At 37.0% G+C, this 17,252-nt stretch overlaps 1 protein-coding gene across 1 annotated transcript in view; it reads left to right on the top strand.

Moving 5' to 3' along the window:
* Positions 1-17,252, top strand: part of fbxo11b (F-box protein 11b) — a 36,327-nt gene that overhangs the window by 8,347 nt on the left and 10,728 nt on the right. Inside the window, exons 2-8 of the mRNA XM_088933748.1 lie at positions 13,306-13,433; positions 14,134-14,215; positions 14,734-14,878; positions 15,014-15,143; positions 15,697-15,780; positions 16,086-16,218; positions 16,935-17,041. Coding sequence (XP_088789874.1) covers positions 13,306-13,433; positions 14,134-14,215; positions 14,734-14,878; positions 15,014-15,143; positions 15,697-15,780; positions 16,086-16,218; positions 16,935-17,041 — 809 coding nt within the window. The remainder of the gene's footprint in view (positions 1-13,305; positions 13,434-14,133; positions 14,216-14,733; positions 14,879-15,013; positions 15,144-15,696; positions 15,781-16,085; positions 16,219-16,934; positions 17,042-17,252) is intronic.

A 17,252-nucleotide genomic window follows, 5' to 3' on the forward strand; every position in this document is an offset into this window, starting at 1 on the left:
AATCTTCTAGTGTTTGCAGTTTTTACAGAAACTTAAACTTTTAAAACTGGATTTATATTGTCAGAAAAGACTTTTTAATTTCACTACTGGCAGTTTCCTTCTGAGATGCAGTAGATTCTGTAAATTTCTCAGGGTGCTTCTGACATGATTTTGAGTTTTGCTGAAGTTATTGTGGCTCAGGTTTAACCGGATTTATGTGCAATATACATTATAGAGAAAAAAATATGTAGTCTGAATTTTAGTGCAGTCCATTCTGTGAATATAAAAACTCCATGATCATAAATGTATTCTTTCTTAGTTTTATGTTTGAAGACTGGGAGTCATGACATTTTCCAACAGAAGATAATGGAAGCGAATGATTCTGCAAGGGTTTGTGTACTGTATATATATATATTCACTAATTTTCTGGCATTTCTTTGGAACATGGAGAACACTTTCCCAAAGGAAACATGTAATGCAGCTGTGAAAATGTTTCTTGGTTCATTAAGACAGTGCAACATGCCTTCTTTGTGGAAAGGGAGACATGCAGCTTGCTGCTGCTTGACTTCGAAACCCAGCCCTTTATGACTTAGCAAAGACTCTGCAAGAATTCAACCCCGCTTAGATGCTTTCCCAAACTTAGATTTTAGAAGTAGTAGCTCTTTTGCTTTGTATTTGCTTCATTTTTTCAGTTCTTAATGTATATAGCATCTGAAAAGTAATAAATATAATTGCACTTCATTTCTTTGTCTGACAGTTAAATGTTCCTAGCCACCCGTGAATAGAAGACAGGCTCGTTACCATTTGCCTGACTGTGGTGATTTGCATCTTGCGAGGCAACTGGCTCTGGAGTTACTGTTTGCTGCCCCAGGGTGGTGGTTCTGTCACATGTGGCCCTTACCCACAGCCTGCAGTTTTTTGCTTCCATGTGGATGAGGATGGCTGTTGTCATGTGCTGATTTTTCTCACTCTTTGCAAACAAAAAGGCACTTTTTAATCAAAGTTTCTGAACGACGCCACTTTGTCACCTGGGTTAGAATAATTGGCCATGTTGTCTGGATGCCATTGGGGAGCACCGTCTCCTGTGTTGGTGATCCTTCCGTGGACCAAGGGGAGAGGCTGTTTCAGGTTGATTGGTTTTTGCTGTACTGCAGTGACCACTGTTGTAGGTCAGAGCCTGGCTGAACGGAGCCCCTTCCTGGTCATGTTCACTTGGCGAAAGGAAGATTCATGCAGGAAATAAAATCGGGAATGAACATTCATCTTTTATCATGACTGTCGCAAGTTAATATGCTATTAAAGACTGGTATACCTGCTTAAGTAATTTGTATACTTAATTACAGAATTGTGTTGAATGTGGCTTTGTAAGCAGTTATCCATTTGATTTTTTTTTTGATTATCCATTTGATTTTTTTTCCCATTTCAAACATTGGGGAATCAATGTGCGTTGCCGAAATCATGATTTTCTTTATTTGCTGGTTTGTTCTTTTGTTGTATGTAATTATACGCTGCAGATTAATAAGTGTGCTGTCAGCTGGATGTGTGTTCTGCCCTGAGAGTGTGTGGTAGGGAGCAGCAGGGCTGTAGCCCAGTGTGCATTCCTGAAAAACTGGGTCAGGCATCTAATGAAAACAGGTTTGTTTTAAACAAGTGCGTCTTTAATGTTTGGTCAACTTGTTTTCCAAACTGACAGCCTAAGAGCGATGTTGAAGGTGGGAATCATTTTGGTGAAGATCAAATTTTATAAGACATGGTCTTGTGAAATATGGCTGCAATGTTAAATTGTCTTCTTTTGCTAATAGTTCATAGTACTAGGTAACCTAGCAAAATTTCAAATAAAAGAACAAAAGACAATCTGAAATACTTTTTTTGGAGTATTATAGACTTAATCTTAGGAACAAATCTTGTAACTCATCTTTTGTTTGTAATGGCTTTTGGACATGAAAAATTACATTTTTGATTTTCTTATATGGCCTTTCTGTATGTAGCCTGTAGGCTAATTATACACGAGTTTCTCCAGAAAATAAAATTGCAGCCCGGTGATGCAAGTACAGTATGACTTGCAGGCCAGTGTGATTCATCCAGATTCTTAAATTGTACAGTCTTTTAAATTCAGATTTTGCTTGATGAAAAGAAAAGGGCACAGTGGTAAAATGGCATGGAATTTCCTTCCTCTCCCTGCCTGTGCAGTGCACTGCAGTGAATATTAGGGGGTCACAGGGATCACTGTTGGTCACTTGTACTGGACCAAAGGTGTAGTCATCATTTTGAGGGAGTATTTAACCCTTCTGTTTTGAGAACAGAAACATTCCATTGCAAGAAGCCAGCAGTAAGACTTTTGTGTTTCTAATTGTTTAGTGTTTTCAAATAATGCAACCAGACATTTTGGAGAGTGTGGTTAGTGTAGTAAGTGGTTCACATCCACAATTCTGGGCCTAATTAGGTGGACAGTTTGCCCATGTAGTACAACAAATTGTCAACATGCACTGTTCTAGATGCAAAGTTTTTTTTTTAAATAAATTAAATGCTTCAAGACCATTTTCTGTAGCAGTGAGTGCTTCTATAGTAATTTTAAGAACTCTTTCTGGGCAGTGTGGTGGCTCTGTGGCTGGCTGGTTGCCGGTTTGTATCCCGTGGCCGGCAGAGGAACCCTACTCTGTTGGGGCCCCTGAGCAAGGCCCTAAACCCCAACCGCTCCAGGGACGTCGTATAAATTGCTGACCCCAGGGTTCTCTTCCTGTCTGTGTGTCTCATGGAGAGCAAACTGGGTTATGGAAAAATACAAATTCCTAATACAAGGAATTGTATATGGCCAATAAAGTGATCTTATATATAAGGTCACTTTCTTTTTTTTGAGTTTTGGCATTGCACCTTTGAACAAGGCACTTTTAATTTGATCAGAGTGAAAGGTAAACATTGCAGAGGGAGAAATTACTGAAATCCCATTTGTAAGCCGACACTAATGGTAGACTAGCCCTGTACTATTTGCTATGGCTGTACATACTTTTCGTTAGATTGGAGAGCGAGAATGTGGTGACTGACATTACTAATTAAGGTGTATCAACGCGTTTCCAATTCTGTACCTGGGGTGTAGAGGAAATTTAGAATGCTCCCCTGTTGCTTATAGGTGCATATCTTTAATGCAAATGAGCAAAACTGCTTAAGAGTTGGAATTTAAAAATTAAAGGGCTTTTTATTGCTTGTGCACGCACGTGGATTTACTTGTGAAAGTTATTTCAAACTGTAGCTCTTGCTGCTATTGTAGTTGTGAAATCCTTACTTTTGGAAACCTAAGAGACAAAGTTCCTCTAGCCATTTCTCATTAATATATGACTCACAGAATCTCTTGAGTCTTGGTTACCCTAGTGATTTATTATCCTGTTTCATTAAGTTTCTCAACTTTGGTATGTCAGGTGTCTGAATCTTGGAGTTTCTTTGTTGTAAAAAGTGCTAAAGATCCAAAATGCAGGGAATGTGTTTTAAGCAGGGTGTTGGAACTCTGTACTGAGCACAGTTCCAATCTTCTGTACACCATTCACAGGAGACTTCCATGTCATGTAGTGGCTGTATTGCTGAAGTAAGGTGGGTGTCAGTAATTTTCCATAAATTGCAGGTTCCTGCATTCCAGCAGAAATGACAGTCAGCACTGAATGATAATCAGGATGTTCTCTTGAACAAAAGTGGCTTGTTACTTTTTTGTTTTAGTCATTTAAATGTTTTGCTTCTGTTAACGTGGTATGCTAAACTTGCTGTAATTATCCATCCTTAATTACAACTAGGCGGTTGTCTAAGAAAAGGTTTTAATCTGTGGGGCCTCCTTTAAATGGATTAGGGCTGGCATGTTTAGTTCAGATGGTCAGTTTATTTTCTGATCTTCTCTTATGCCTCTTTTTGCAGAGAAAGCCTGCTTCAAATAAGGCTGTCTTGCAGCATCACAGGGAGATAAAGAAGAAAACTTTGTGCATTGTAGTTTTGCTGAGCTTCTAATTTACAACTGTAAAAATGCTAATGAGTATGTTTTGTAACTTGTCCCTACACTAGATTTGTCACATGTAGCCTACTTCTCAGTAAAAGGGCAGGTGACTTATATTGGTGAATTCATTCATCCCCCTCTCACCTCCACACACAGATACTATGAAACCTGTTTTTGCAGATGGCAGCAGTCTTTGTATTAATATACCCCTCTTTTCTTTCTGTTGGTTGAATTGATAAGCTACATAAATTTCTTTTGCATTATAGCAATGGAGTCCAAGCTTTTGATTTACTGGCATAATTACACTCTAATCGTCACCTGATATGTTTGTTTTGGAAGAGTCTCTTATGGAGTTGTGAAATACTCAATATATATATTTCACATTGTAGTTCCGGTGCGGAGTGCATGGAGAGAGCAGACCTCATACCCTGTCATCCCTAGCTTGGGTGCCAGGGCTGTATTGGCAGGGAATAAGTGAGACAGACTTCATCTCGGATCCAGAACACTGTCTTCTCAGTGCCTTTTCTGGAATTGTAACATTAAATGCATTTTTTCCCCCCCAAAACTGTGAAATGCTTGTTCCATGTTTTGCAGAACATTTACTTCAGTTTATAATCAATATAGCACATATTGTACTCAAAATGTTGCTGCTTATGTGTTCCTATTTTGTATGTATCGTTGTTTGACAGACTTTTCAGTAGTTAGAATTTGAATCCACAAACACAGGCTCAGTGCTTATTTGGTGGAAATTGTACATTTAAAGACAATCGGGTATTAATTGTTCCTGAAATGTCAATATAGTTAAACCAAATCTCCAGACGTTTCTGAAAGAAGAAAAGAACCGAGTTAAGTATCTGTTAAACACAGGTAACCAAATAGTGATCATTTTTTCTCTACATACGTGCAATCTAAATATGACCCTGGTTTTCAGAATTGATGCAGAGGAGAACATCTTTATGTGGCTAATGTTGGATTTTCCTTGTGTTCGCTACATGTGCTGGAGAGCTCTGCAGATGCTAGGAGGCTGGTTTTAGTTATTGAATAAGCTGGAATTGGAGATTTTGAGTTATTTTATTATAACGGTCATATAAACATTAATGCATACTTTAATGAAAGTTTTTTAGTCATGAAATGGATTGGGAGTACTGAAAGTATATAAAGACTCGGAGGCTTTTAGCCTGGCTACATTATACATCCTTAATTATAGCAATAATATATTAGTAGTATCATTATATACCATAATGTTTAAGATGGATTTGGTTGTGAAATGAATTTGTACTTTAATATGTGGATGTTAATGGCATTTACAAGTCATAACATAGGAGTCTGTGATTATAATTAGTATACAGAGCCTGTGATAAATTCAGATTGGCAGTATTAGTGCATCCTCATCTGTGATTTGTGTACTGTGAAATATCATGACTGATTTTGACAATTCTTATCTCCAATATTAAATATTGATCTTTCATGACTGACAATGATGTGATGATGTGACTTTGTTGCTTTCCCACTCGGTGTCCTTGTTAGTGGGAGAGTTGACTGGGCTTAGGTCTTTAGGTGATTTACCCTGTTTAATTTCACGCCTGGTGCTAATACATAAACGACTGTGTTGACTTATCAAGAGAACAATGCCATTGTGCCTTGAGTATGATAGAGACCACAGTAAGCCTACATGATGTTGCTTGGTATCTGGAATGTTCATAGACTGCAGTTCCTAACTTGGGAAGGTGTTACAGATGGAGAACTAGAGTTTGGGATGCTCCCGGGGTGCTCTTTGGTTTGTGTTTCAAGTAGAGAGTTCTATGGTTTGTGAGATGTCGGTCGGAGAGAGTGGTAGAAGGACGGAGGGTGAATGAAAGCCTGCGTGATAACCTCACTCTTTGTATTTTGTTGTTTTTATATTAAAACTGTTCAGATTAAAAATAAATAACTTATTAACCGAACCCAGTATTTCAAGGGATTCAATCATCATGCAGCTAAACACGATCTTTCAATCACAGGCCATAATAATCTGAGAGATCATGAACTGATTCTCAATAAGATGACAAGACAACGCACGTTCTCATTGTGCTCATGTAAAACCCATTTTTTTTGCAAGATGAGTGTTCTTGCCAGACAAGTGGCATCTAGGACTGAAGACCAGTAAATTGACATGTTTATTATGACCTTACTAGAGTAGTGGGACAATCTTGCAACGTAACCAACAGTGACGATTAGCCTGGGATTTGTTTTACAGGAGACCCCCATTTTCAGAACTGTTTGAGAAATGACAGTGTTCGCGCTGTCGGCACACCTGCTACAGAACGTTTTTCTGATAATTTATGAATTTGTTGCTGTTATAAGTGATAGGCTGAAGTTTATTTTGGTCATACAGAGGAAGCAAGCAGACCGGCATGCTGCATGTGTTTGTAGTGGTTACATGCCAGTAGCCTGGTAGCCCCATGCTACCAGAGCAACAGTCAGTGTTACTGAAGCGGTCACTGCAGGTTGCTTGGATTTTAAGTTCTTTGTTCACAGAGGAAGCATGAGTGTATTCAGCTACAAGGGTAAGTGGGTACTGTTTAGTTTTAAACAAATGTTAAAAATATAAATGTGACTATCATTGTCTACCCAATTTAGGTTTTAAATTGCTTTAGATGTAATGGTGTAGTTTTGCACGTTTTTCTTCATTTTTGTATTTTCATTTTTTTTGTATTTTCAAAGACCAGGTGACTTATCAAAATGTTGTTTAGCCACAAGCTCATAGGCATACTTACAAATGAACTCATCTGTACTTGGATTTAGTCACCCTTGTTAGTGCAGACAATCTGCAGTTTGGTGCAGCTGCAGTCATTTTTTGTCACGTTTAGAATTCTTTGCTGAAAAGTTCTAAGTTTATGTAAGCTGCCAGTGAAGATATGACTGTTAAAATTACTGTGTCGTATGGCTTTTTACCTTTCTTACAGCTAATGTCACATTCTTAAATCTGAGATTGATTTATTAAACCTGGAGAGATCTATCAGTAAAAGCTTGGGCATTTTCATTTTATTGCTTCTGCTGTACAATATAAAGCTGTTGCGAGGGGGGAAGGAAATTGAACAAAGTAAGGAAATTGAACTTCTTGTTGGTAGCTTAATCTACAGAGTAAATTCTTAAGTTTTCTAAACATGTGACTAACTTATTAATTTTATGGCTTTTATAAAGGACCTAGTGCCTACTTAATATGCGTTAGGTCTCCCTGTTTCTAACTAGGAGATTGAAAAATCCTGTGTGTTGGCGAATAGCTGGTACAGTTGAATTTCTGAGGAAACTGGAAAAGCTTTGTGTTTATATCTTATGATTTCTGAAATGTAGCAGGGAATGTAGGAATCTGCATTGATTATATTGGAAAAAGAGCTGTACTTTGACTGCTTTCTATCTAAAACAATGCCAATACATATTTTGATCACGAGAAACTTTTAGTTCTTAATTTTTTTTTATTTGGGACGATTGTCTCATGGATGTGCTCCTTTGATCAAATTAGCTGATTTCATTACTTGCAAGTCTGTATCACAAAAGGTACTTTTTAAAAGCGCTGTCACACATTGCTGAAGCTTTCAGATTTAAATGTATGACTTGTACTTTGCCGTCTTGATATTTTTCCCTACATGTTGTGACTGTCTGATGTTGTACTGAGTTTGCAAACCTGGACGTGGACCTCTTCTGCATCTGTTTTTTAGGGTCCGCCTTCTCTCAGATATGAACATCTCCATTATGGAATGGCAGGCCTGGCATCACCTACACTTCGGTTGCCTTCTTGACCCAGTCCAGGGTTGGCATCTGCTTTTCCTCAAGTTAATCTTATCTGCTTTAATAACTAAACTGGCATTTAAAGTGGACAGATGGCCATAGTTAGCTTTTCAGAATTATACAAATTCTTGTGTGGATATTGGGATTTTTAAACCAGATGACTTTGATTTCATAGTACATTACATTCTATCAAACAGAATTAGATTTAAAATGAACTTGTGTTTACCGATAGTGTAGCAGGCTTTCCTGATGTCAAAGAGTTTGTCCTGTGAAATTCAGTATTTGTGTTCTTCCAGCTGCTCCTACCTCCACAACCCAGTTGATCGGAACCATCAAAACATGATGTCGAAAATGAAACCGCATGGAGATAGGCAATACAACCTGTGCATCTACCCCACAAAGTTCCCATGAAATGGCAACTAATGCGTACAATACTTGTCTGGTGATCTAGTCACATTAGAAGTATTGTTTATTTTACTTTGCATTTGCAAGTTGGCTGCCAGAATCTATAGTATAGTTGACTGGTAATGAATGTAAATTATTCTTCCATCACTTAATTTTACCTTTCAGGCTTTATGTTTATATTCATTGTAATTCTTAAAAATGGGGACAAATGGCCTACTAGATGCAAAAGGTGTCTCAGGTTTTATCCTAACTCTGCAACATGTACACTTATGTACACAGAATTATAAAATGGAACGTAACAAATTGCATTTTGTTTCTGGGATGATGTGTTTTCTGTGCTTCCATACATGAATGAATACTCTTTGAATGATCTGGTTCAAAATCAGTCTTGCTTTTAGTTCTGGCCTTTTTAACAAACTTGACACATTAGCTCTTCTGATCTAAAACATTGCTTATTATACCGTTTGTTTCGGAGAGACAGTAGAAGATTGAGTATGGTTTGCTATACTCAATGCTATACTTCTGAAATTACTTCAAGGTAAAATGTCTGCCTGAGTGAAAATGTAGGAGTAGTGGTATTATTACATTTAATGATAAAGCATATACATTTTAGCAGTGATGTAAGTGAACAGGAGGCAGCACTGATCTGTGATAAGTGAAAGGAGAGCAAGAGTGGTGCTCTCTTTCATACAGGAAGGTCTGTTGTTCCTGAAAAATATTGCATCACCCTGGCCTGTGCAGTACCCATTTTCTTCTGATAGATGTTTTTCCTTAGAATTTTACAAGGGATTGAAGTAAAACTTTAATCGCTTTGTTTCTGCATACTGTAAATGCCAAAAGACGTTAAGTAAAGTGATACAACAGCAACTTTTATAGTTACCAAAGGAGGTACTGAACTGATTTCATGGATTAAATACTAGGTGGTTTTTTTTATCATGTTTTAGTCTTAGGTGAACCAGAAAATCAGCTTTATTTAAAATTTTAAAAAATGGTGATCATGCCATGTGAATAGTTATTTAACATTTATAAGCTTTTGTGTGTTTTTTTCACATTTACAATGGAGAGGAGATGGTTAACAGTAATTGGTTTAAATATTCTCCTACCTTGTTAACATGAGCTTATTACTACTGTCATTCGTACTATGGAATAGACCACTAGAATGTACTTCAGTGCCTCTTACCAGTGACGCAAGTTTAATTGAAAACATTTGGTTTGGAATAGTTGCCTTTCACTGTATTACAATAGGTAAAAAATGATGTCCTGTGACATCAGTAAAGTATTAGTGCCAGGCACAGTTACTGTTCTAGTCGGAAATGCTTTTTTTTAACTATAATGCAATAGAGATGGCAATATGACACAGAAAATGGGTTATCAGTTTGAATTTGTCTCATGCTTTACTCAGACATACTCTTGTTCTTTAATCTAGCTCTGAGTGTAGGAGTATATTGTTGATGTGGTCAGGTTTTCCCTGCCAGTGACCTTTTAAATTTCATTAAAATCAGACCTAAATATGCATTAATACAGCTTATTTATTGCATTTGTAGCTGTACATCAAGTAAGGAGTCGTCTGTGGAGAAAAGACCTATGTTTACGTCAATTATTTTTTTAAGTGTCTTCTGGTTCCTACAGAAAATGATAAAATAGTTTGCTTTACTGCTTACTATACTATGCAAAGACTACTGCATAGTACCCACACACCTGAAGAAGGCTCCACGGCCGAAACGTTGTTCTCTTTCTTCTTTTTTTCAGCATGGAATAAACCTATTACTTGTTCCTTTGCAGCCTACGCATGCTGACGCAGCAACCCACCTGAACTACTAAAGACTACTGTATGCTTGCTGGTTTACTATAAACATCCAGCCTTTGCTGGCTGTAGAAGGTTATTTTAATTTCTTCCCAACCTCATGTATAAATGTGGTTCTTATCTGCTTCACAGTAAGCCTGGAGTAAGAGAGGAAGGTAATTGTGAGGTGATAAAGATGCCTTTGCACTCAAAATGTTTTTAATAAAGCATGAAGGACATAGTACAACATGCTAATAATTAAAAAATTAGGTTAATTAAATAGTTATGTATGTGCTAGTTCAGAGTCATTTATGTCATGTTTCCATGATGCTAGAGAGCCATTCTGGAGCTGTTGTCACTGCTGTAAAAGCATGCCTTATAGTTTCCATGAATCTAGTAAGAGGTTGTGCCAGGACCTTCTCTACTTAATGTTAGCACGGCACGTTGGTGTTTGGTGTGTGTGTGTAAGGCATTCACTTCACTTGCATAACAGACAGCTGTACTGGGGTGTTAGAAATTAAAGCACTGAAAAAAGAGGGAGAATATAATGTTCTGAAGCAGCCAAACTGCTGTTTGACACATGAAAGGTGTATAGACAAATATCTCTTAGCAGTATCAGGTAAGAAAACAATCCTAAAAATGTGGAGTTTCAGACAGTTGTCTTTAGCTTTGGAGGTTTATTAAGTGAAATTGGAAAACTTGTTTTTAAATCCCCCATCTTGATATCTCTGAATCAGTAGCTACCATGATGAAGGTTATTTATCTGTAGTTTCACTTCTCTACAAAGTTGTTCAGTTTCTGCGAGGATATCCTGGCTTGGTTTCATCACTTTGTAGTTTGTAAACCATGTTGGCATGGTATGGAAATTTGTGTTAATAGTGATTGTTGTAGCTTCCAGTTCAATACACCTCTTGCACAACTGGTTATAGCTCTAAATGAAATTTTCATGTTGCATGTTTCTGAGGAAGCAACGCAGCTGTTTCACACTTAACATTTGTTCTCCGTGTTGAACTTTTCAAGTGCAGTAAGAAGAGGGAAATTAGATGAGGTTTTTTTTCTTAATTAAAATAGATTTGATATGCAAGTAGCATTGCCACTGTTGCATAGACTCTCCTAGAGTCATACCTGAATATATATATAATACCTGTTGTATAATGCGTTGAAATGTGTCCATGCACATGGCTTGTGTTTGGGTACATATATGTAATACATTGTGATACAAGAAAGAATTATCAGTGTCCAGATAATTGCTTTGAAGGAAGCCTTCTTATGAATGCATGGGGTTTTCAGCATAATGATTGGGACTCACCTCTGGTCAGTCCAACTTGCACCCTCTCCCACCTAGTTAAAAATTATTTAAGAATTGTGTTTAAAAGTATACATTACCTTGTATCTGAGTGTGGTGGTTTTGAGGCAGGGATTCCCAGGTTTTTCTGGCTTGGGATCTCTTTCCAGGCCATTAGTTTAAATTAAGACCTAGAAACTGAGTTAGGAAGCAGATGACAATATACAAATGCAAAGAACAGTTTGACAAATTGACAGGCAGTAAAGAAACCAGTACTTGAAGCTGACTGACAATGTTTCTGTTATGCTACTTAAATCCCGAGATATGATCTTGGCCTTCAAGATTTTCCATGAATAGCTTGGGTGTTTCTGGGTTCCTCCAGTTGGGGTGCTGCTGATTTCCATGTGATAAGTCAATAGTGCTCTTCAGTAGCACTTGGGTTTGACTAACGTGATTATAGTGATCAAACCTGAATTGGGGGAGTGGTTAATACTAAGAAACTGCTATCTCATTCTGTTTATTCTGCATAGGCTGGACCTTACCAAGAGATTGCTGCCTGAGACCATATACATGAAAGCCTAGAGTACCTTTGTACTGGCCAGTTCAGAGGCATGGAAGTTGTTGTTGGTGTTTGTTAGCAGTGAGGCCCTTGCTGGGCAGAGGAGTGTACCATTAATCTGTATGCCTGGGTTCTAATACCCACTATGTATGGGAATCTCCCTGGAAAATCCTTGAGAAAGTTAGATCAGGAATTTACCTTGCTTGTTTTATTAGACTCCTTGTCTTTTCTGCCTGTGTATTTTAGCTACCTGATATCTTTAAAACAGATTTGTTACATTTTTTTATTATGTATATATGACTGTATCATATGGCTTGTGTAGATAAGGTAGATTATACCACTAAGTATTTGATGCCTAAGAAAAACTATGGTAAAGCTATGGTAAAATGTTTTGGTGATTTACCAAAGATAAAGGAATAAAGTCATAGATAAGAAAGGTTTTACCTTTGAGGCTCATTATATTTCTTCACTCCTTAAAGTGATTTTTTTGTCAATTTGGAGACAAGTCTATAAAGATCTAACTTGCAGTGAGTTGTATTTTTACATGCCATATACCAGAATTTCAGCTTTATAAATCTGATTCTGTCTGTGGTGGCATTTGTTCACAAACCTACTGGTCATTTTCTAAAAGCTCCCCAGTGCTTAGTTTTTACCACAAGCTTCTTCAGCGATGCAGGTTGGTTTTGTGCAAATTATCTTGCTTATGTAAATGTCCTGGCCAACGGTTGTTTTCATGATGTTGAGGACTTCCTTTAGTAAGATAATCAGATATAAGCATGTTGAGTGAGCTAACTAGATAAGACTCAAGATGTTATGCATGTCTTATTGTAATTAAATTGAGCTTAAATCAAAGAGCCAGTAGGCTTTCTGCAAAAGTCCGAGCTTCAGTTTTATGTTGTGAGGACATAATTTTGTCATGATGTCTGATTAAGTTGTCTGCCAGATACGCTGTTCTTGGTGACAGACAGCCTGTAATGGTTATTATTCATAGGTGTATCTTATAAATGGAAAGTATTCATTTTCAGAGGTATCCTGTTTGAGAAAATTGTAAAAGGCTTGTGAATTTAAATCACATTACTGAATGTCACACTAATGGATTTATACAGCTTATGATTCATTGAGTTTGTTCCTGATTGTACCTCTGGCTGACACTTTAAAGCTTTGGCATTTTTTACATTTGTTTTTGTGTCTCTGGTATAAAGACAAATGGTGTTGTAAATTAGAAACCTTAACCAAGAGTTACCATCAGTTTCGAAATGTCAGTATATACAACTGTTAAGTCTTCTATCTCAAAGGTGCCTGGCAACTCAAACGTGGTCTTTAGCGATTACTCTGACAGATCAGACCTTACCTCACCTTGGTGGTGTTCAGCCTGTTGCACACTCTTTGGGAATCATAGTCAGTCAGCCAGTGGCATAGCCCAGATGCTAGCTGGTGATGTAGGTCATTGGCTGTCTCTAGGTTTCTGCCTCTACTCCTAGGGAGCACCACTACTGACTGAACCACTTGTGCATGTATTGAATTAAAGTTTGATCATGACATTTTCATTGCAGATGAGGATGTTCCAGCAGATATGGTTGCAGAAGAATCTGGTCCAGGAGCTCAGAACAGTCCCTACCAACTCCGCAGAAAGTCTCTGTTACCAAAGCGAACAGCTTGTCCTGCAAAGAGCAGCATGGAGGTATAGTACTTACAGGGTGACAGCTAAGGGATGCTCTTATAAAGTGGATGCCTTGAGGCTTTCACAACCTGTGGCAAGTTTCATTACAAGGACCTGTGGGACAGACAGTCTGTTTTAAAGAATAAAATTACAGAAGGCAGCATGTAAAGTGCTTTTTTTATAGTTATGGGTGATTAAACTCTTTCCTCTCAAACTAAAAAAATTAAATACCATAGCCCTGAAAATTGTCAGTATTGTAACATGCATATTTACTGTCTCACTTATCAAAGTTAGCTATATCAATATATGTACTAATAATGGTAAAACAAGAGTCTGTGGCTACCAATTGTCTTTATATACATAAAGTGAAATAAGTGTTTATATTCTATTTTATAGTGTCCTTCCATAATTCATAGCTACTGCTTGTTCTTGAATAAAGTCTAATCTGCACTTGTAACAGCAGCAAGTGAAACTACTGCTGCTGCAGGGCTCTTAACCTCAAGCTCCTTAATTGCATCGGTATGTGTAATAAAACTTCCCCTATAAAATAAACTGGAATGACTTGACATTGAGTAGCTTGGTAATTTATTAAGCATCATAATTGCTCATTGTATACATGCTCTCATCTTTGGTTTAGGATGTTCATAGTTATTGATCTGTAAAGAGCTTTAATAGTTCTGATAAATGAGATGAATTGGAACTGTCATCTTTTTTTTAATAGGGTGCTTCCACATCTACTACGGAAAACTTTGGCCACCGTGCTAAACGTGCTAGAGTATCAGGAAAGTCACAAGACCTACCAGGTATGTTGGTTCTTCAAAATGCTATATATTTTTAACTTTTTTGTTGATGAATGAGGAATATTATTATAACAGTATGTTAGTGGAATGTTATTTTGAGCAGTGTTGAAAATTATATATCTATATTGCCAGTTTTGTAAGTAACTGGAGACACCACTCATATGGAGACTTTTTGATTTGTGTGTGAAGACTGGAAGACATCCTGCCTTTGTGCTCATGCTGGCTTGTTTTACAAAAATATTTTGTGGATATGTTATAGGTCTCTGATTGTCTGCACATTACTTTTTTCTGCAATGTATATAGTATCAGAGAAACATGCAAATCTTTAATGCAGAAAGTTCTAAATATGCCTTTTGCAGTTCTTACCAACGGTTTAGTACTTGGACTGTTGAACACTTGGATGCAGTGTAGTTTTCATAAGTTCTATGCAAATACCAAAACCACTGGTTTCTATCCGTACCTGTTTTCACTGTATACAAAATAGGAAAACTTAAACCTGAAACACCATTTCTGTTTTACAGCTGCCCCAGCTGAACAATATCTCCAAGAAAAGCTACCAGATGAGGTGGTTCTGAAAATCTTCTCATACCTGCTAGAGCAGGATCTGTGTCGAGCGGCCTGTGTGTGTAAACGCTTCAGTGAGCTAGCTAATGATCCAATTTTGTGGTAAGTGATTGGCTGTTTGTTATTACCTTCTCTTAGTTTTTCAAATTTTTAGTAAGTCTATGGGATTTGAAGTCTTACAATTTGCCAGGTGTGAGCAAAGCACCTGTGAGCATTTTTTATCTTGTTTGTTTGCAGGAAAAGGCTATACATGGAAGTGTTTGAATACACGCGTCCAATGATGCATCCTGAAACTGGTAAATTTTATCAGATTAACCCAGAGGAATATGAGCAGCCAAATCCCTGGAAAGAGAGCTTTCAGCAGTTGGTATGTTCCGAGTTGCCTTTTAGAACTGATGAAGTTGTCATCAGAAGTTTGAAAGTTATAGGTTCTCAGTGTACGTGATCCAACTTCACATAAGCTGCTTTACTGTAGTTGATATGTATGTGAACCTTGTGATCACGTCTTAGATACATATTTTTTGCTCTTTGAACTTTTCTTTTGAACTAGGCTTTTGGAGAAAACCCTAAGGGTTAAATAAAACCTTTCCTCTTTGTTTTGCAAACATTGCACCATCTTATAGCTTCATAAATATGACTCTTCTAGTTTTCTCTTTGATAAAATGAAGCTCTCCATCCTTCTGACTGTGGATATTTTGCTTGACAGGCATCCAATATTGGAAGTACTCAAGAATGTGGCTGGTAACATGAATAATTAAAAAGCATAAATGGATTGTGTAACAGTTTGTTTTCAGAATGGAAATATTGTGAAGCGGTAATTGTGCAGTGACAATAAAAATGTCTAGTGTATGTTAAAATGAGTACATGTGATTCATAGATTGAAAATAGTTTAATACATGAATGACCTTTTCTGTTTCCAGTATAAAGGGGCACATGTAAAACCTGGATTTGCAGAACACTTTTACAGTAACCCTGCCAGATACAAAGGGAGAGAAAATATGTTGGTATGTATTTTCATTTTCATGCCATTCATTGATAGTTCCTGTGATTAAGGTCTTTATAAAATTCATTTTAATTGTTGCTGTTTTCTTCAGGAGTGTGATCGTTAATTGTAAAGCTTAAACTTTTATTGCTTCAAATAAATTAAAAAATACTGCCTTAAAAATATAAGTTGGTTTGAGATAAGTGTTTGCAAAATAGTATAACATTTAAGTAAGGGTTGCACTGTGATAAAGCTATAGTGGGTTTTTGAAGTTAATGTTGTGTACTCCATTTTATTCAGCATTTTCCTGCTTTGATTTTTCCTCAGTATTATGACACAATTGAAGATGCATTGGGTGGAGTTCAGGAAGCACATTTTGATGGTCTGATATTTGTTCACTCTGGAATCTACACTGATGAATGGATCTACATTGAATCACCAATCACAATGATCGGTGCAGGTACACTCCACATGCATTTTTGTAATTGCAGAAACTACTTTTAACAATATAGTTAACTTGTTTTGCAGCCCAGATTATTATAACAGCTATGGTTTAGTAGCATATCATTTTACAAGACATGTTCTTAAGTGATAGTTCAGTCAGCCATGCTTAGATGTGTGCATGTATAAGAGCAGTTTGCTTTAACTATCTTGTTGTAAACTGAGCATGATTTGCTTTAGTACCTAGCCATCTTATATGGAAACATTGAATGAAATTTCCTTAAAGATTTATAAAAGTTTTGAGTGGGGAACTGTCTGCAGGCAAGTTGCAAAGAAATACATAGAGGCTAATTCTATACTCAAAATATGCCTAAAAACATCTGTCATGGAATTAACCTGTACTTCTTTCTTTAAAGAAATCCAAGCACTGTTTTAAAACTTGTCATGCAGTATAAATTACTATATTGGTACAGCATTGTCTGAGACATTATGTGAACATACCAAACGTTTTCAAGTCTTTTCAGTTTTTCTACTATGTAAGCTGAATTCTTCAGGTAGCAGTTTTCTTTTGCAACTAAATATACTATTTTCTAGTCAGTTTAGCAGCCACTTTGCAAAGCCAGAATAAATTTCAGAGCAACACTATCATGAAGTGAAAATAATGGATACATGTTTTTAAATTTAAAAACTCAAGTTTGAAATAACCTTGCTTTTTTTTCTTTCTCTGTTTTTCAGCACCTGGGAAAGTAGCAGACAAAGTGATAATTGAGAACACTAGAGACTCCACGTTTGTCTTTATGGAGGGGTCTGAGGATGCCTATGTGGGCTACATGACTATTCGGGTACGAAGTTCTCCTGTGATACATTAATGATTTCCAATTTTTTAAAATACTCGCATGATGACAAAATTTTTTTCGTGTCTTGGCTCCTGGCTATGGACCGTATTAACTCATATAGGAGAGATAATGGAAGTAAAGGTACACTTCTGTGACCCACCCACTTTTGAGCCATTCGTCTTTGACCCTCGCCAGAGGTTCAGCGCTCTTCAGAATA

This window comes from Atractosteus spatula, chromosome 15 (genome assembly GCF_055471065.1).
Source record: "Atractosteus spatula isolate fAtrSpa1 chromosome 15, fAtrSpa1.hap1, whole genome shotgun sequence".
Lineage (NCBI taxonomy): Eukaryota > Metazoa > Chordata > Actinopteri > Semionotiformes > Lepisosteidae > Atractosteus > Atractosteus spatula.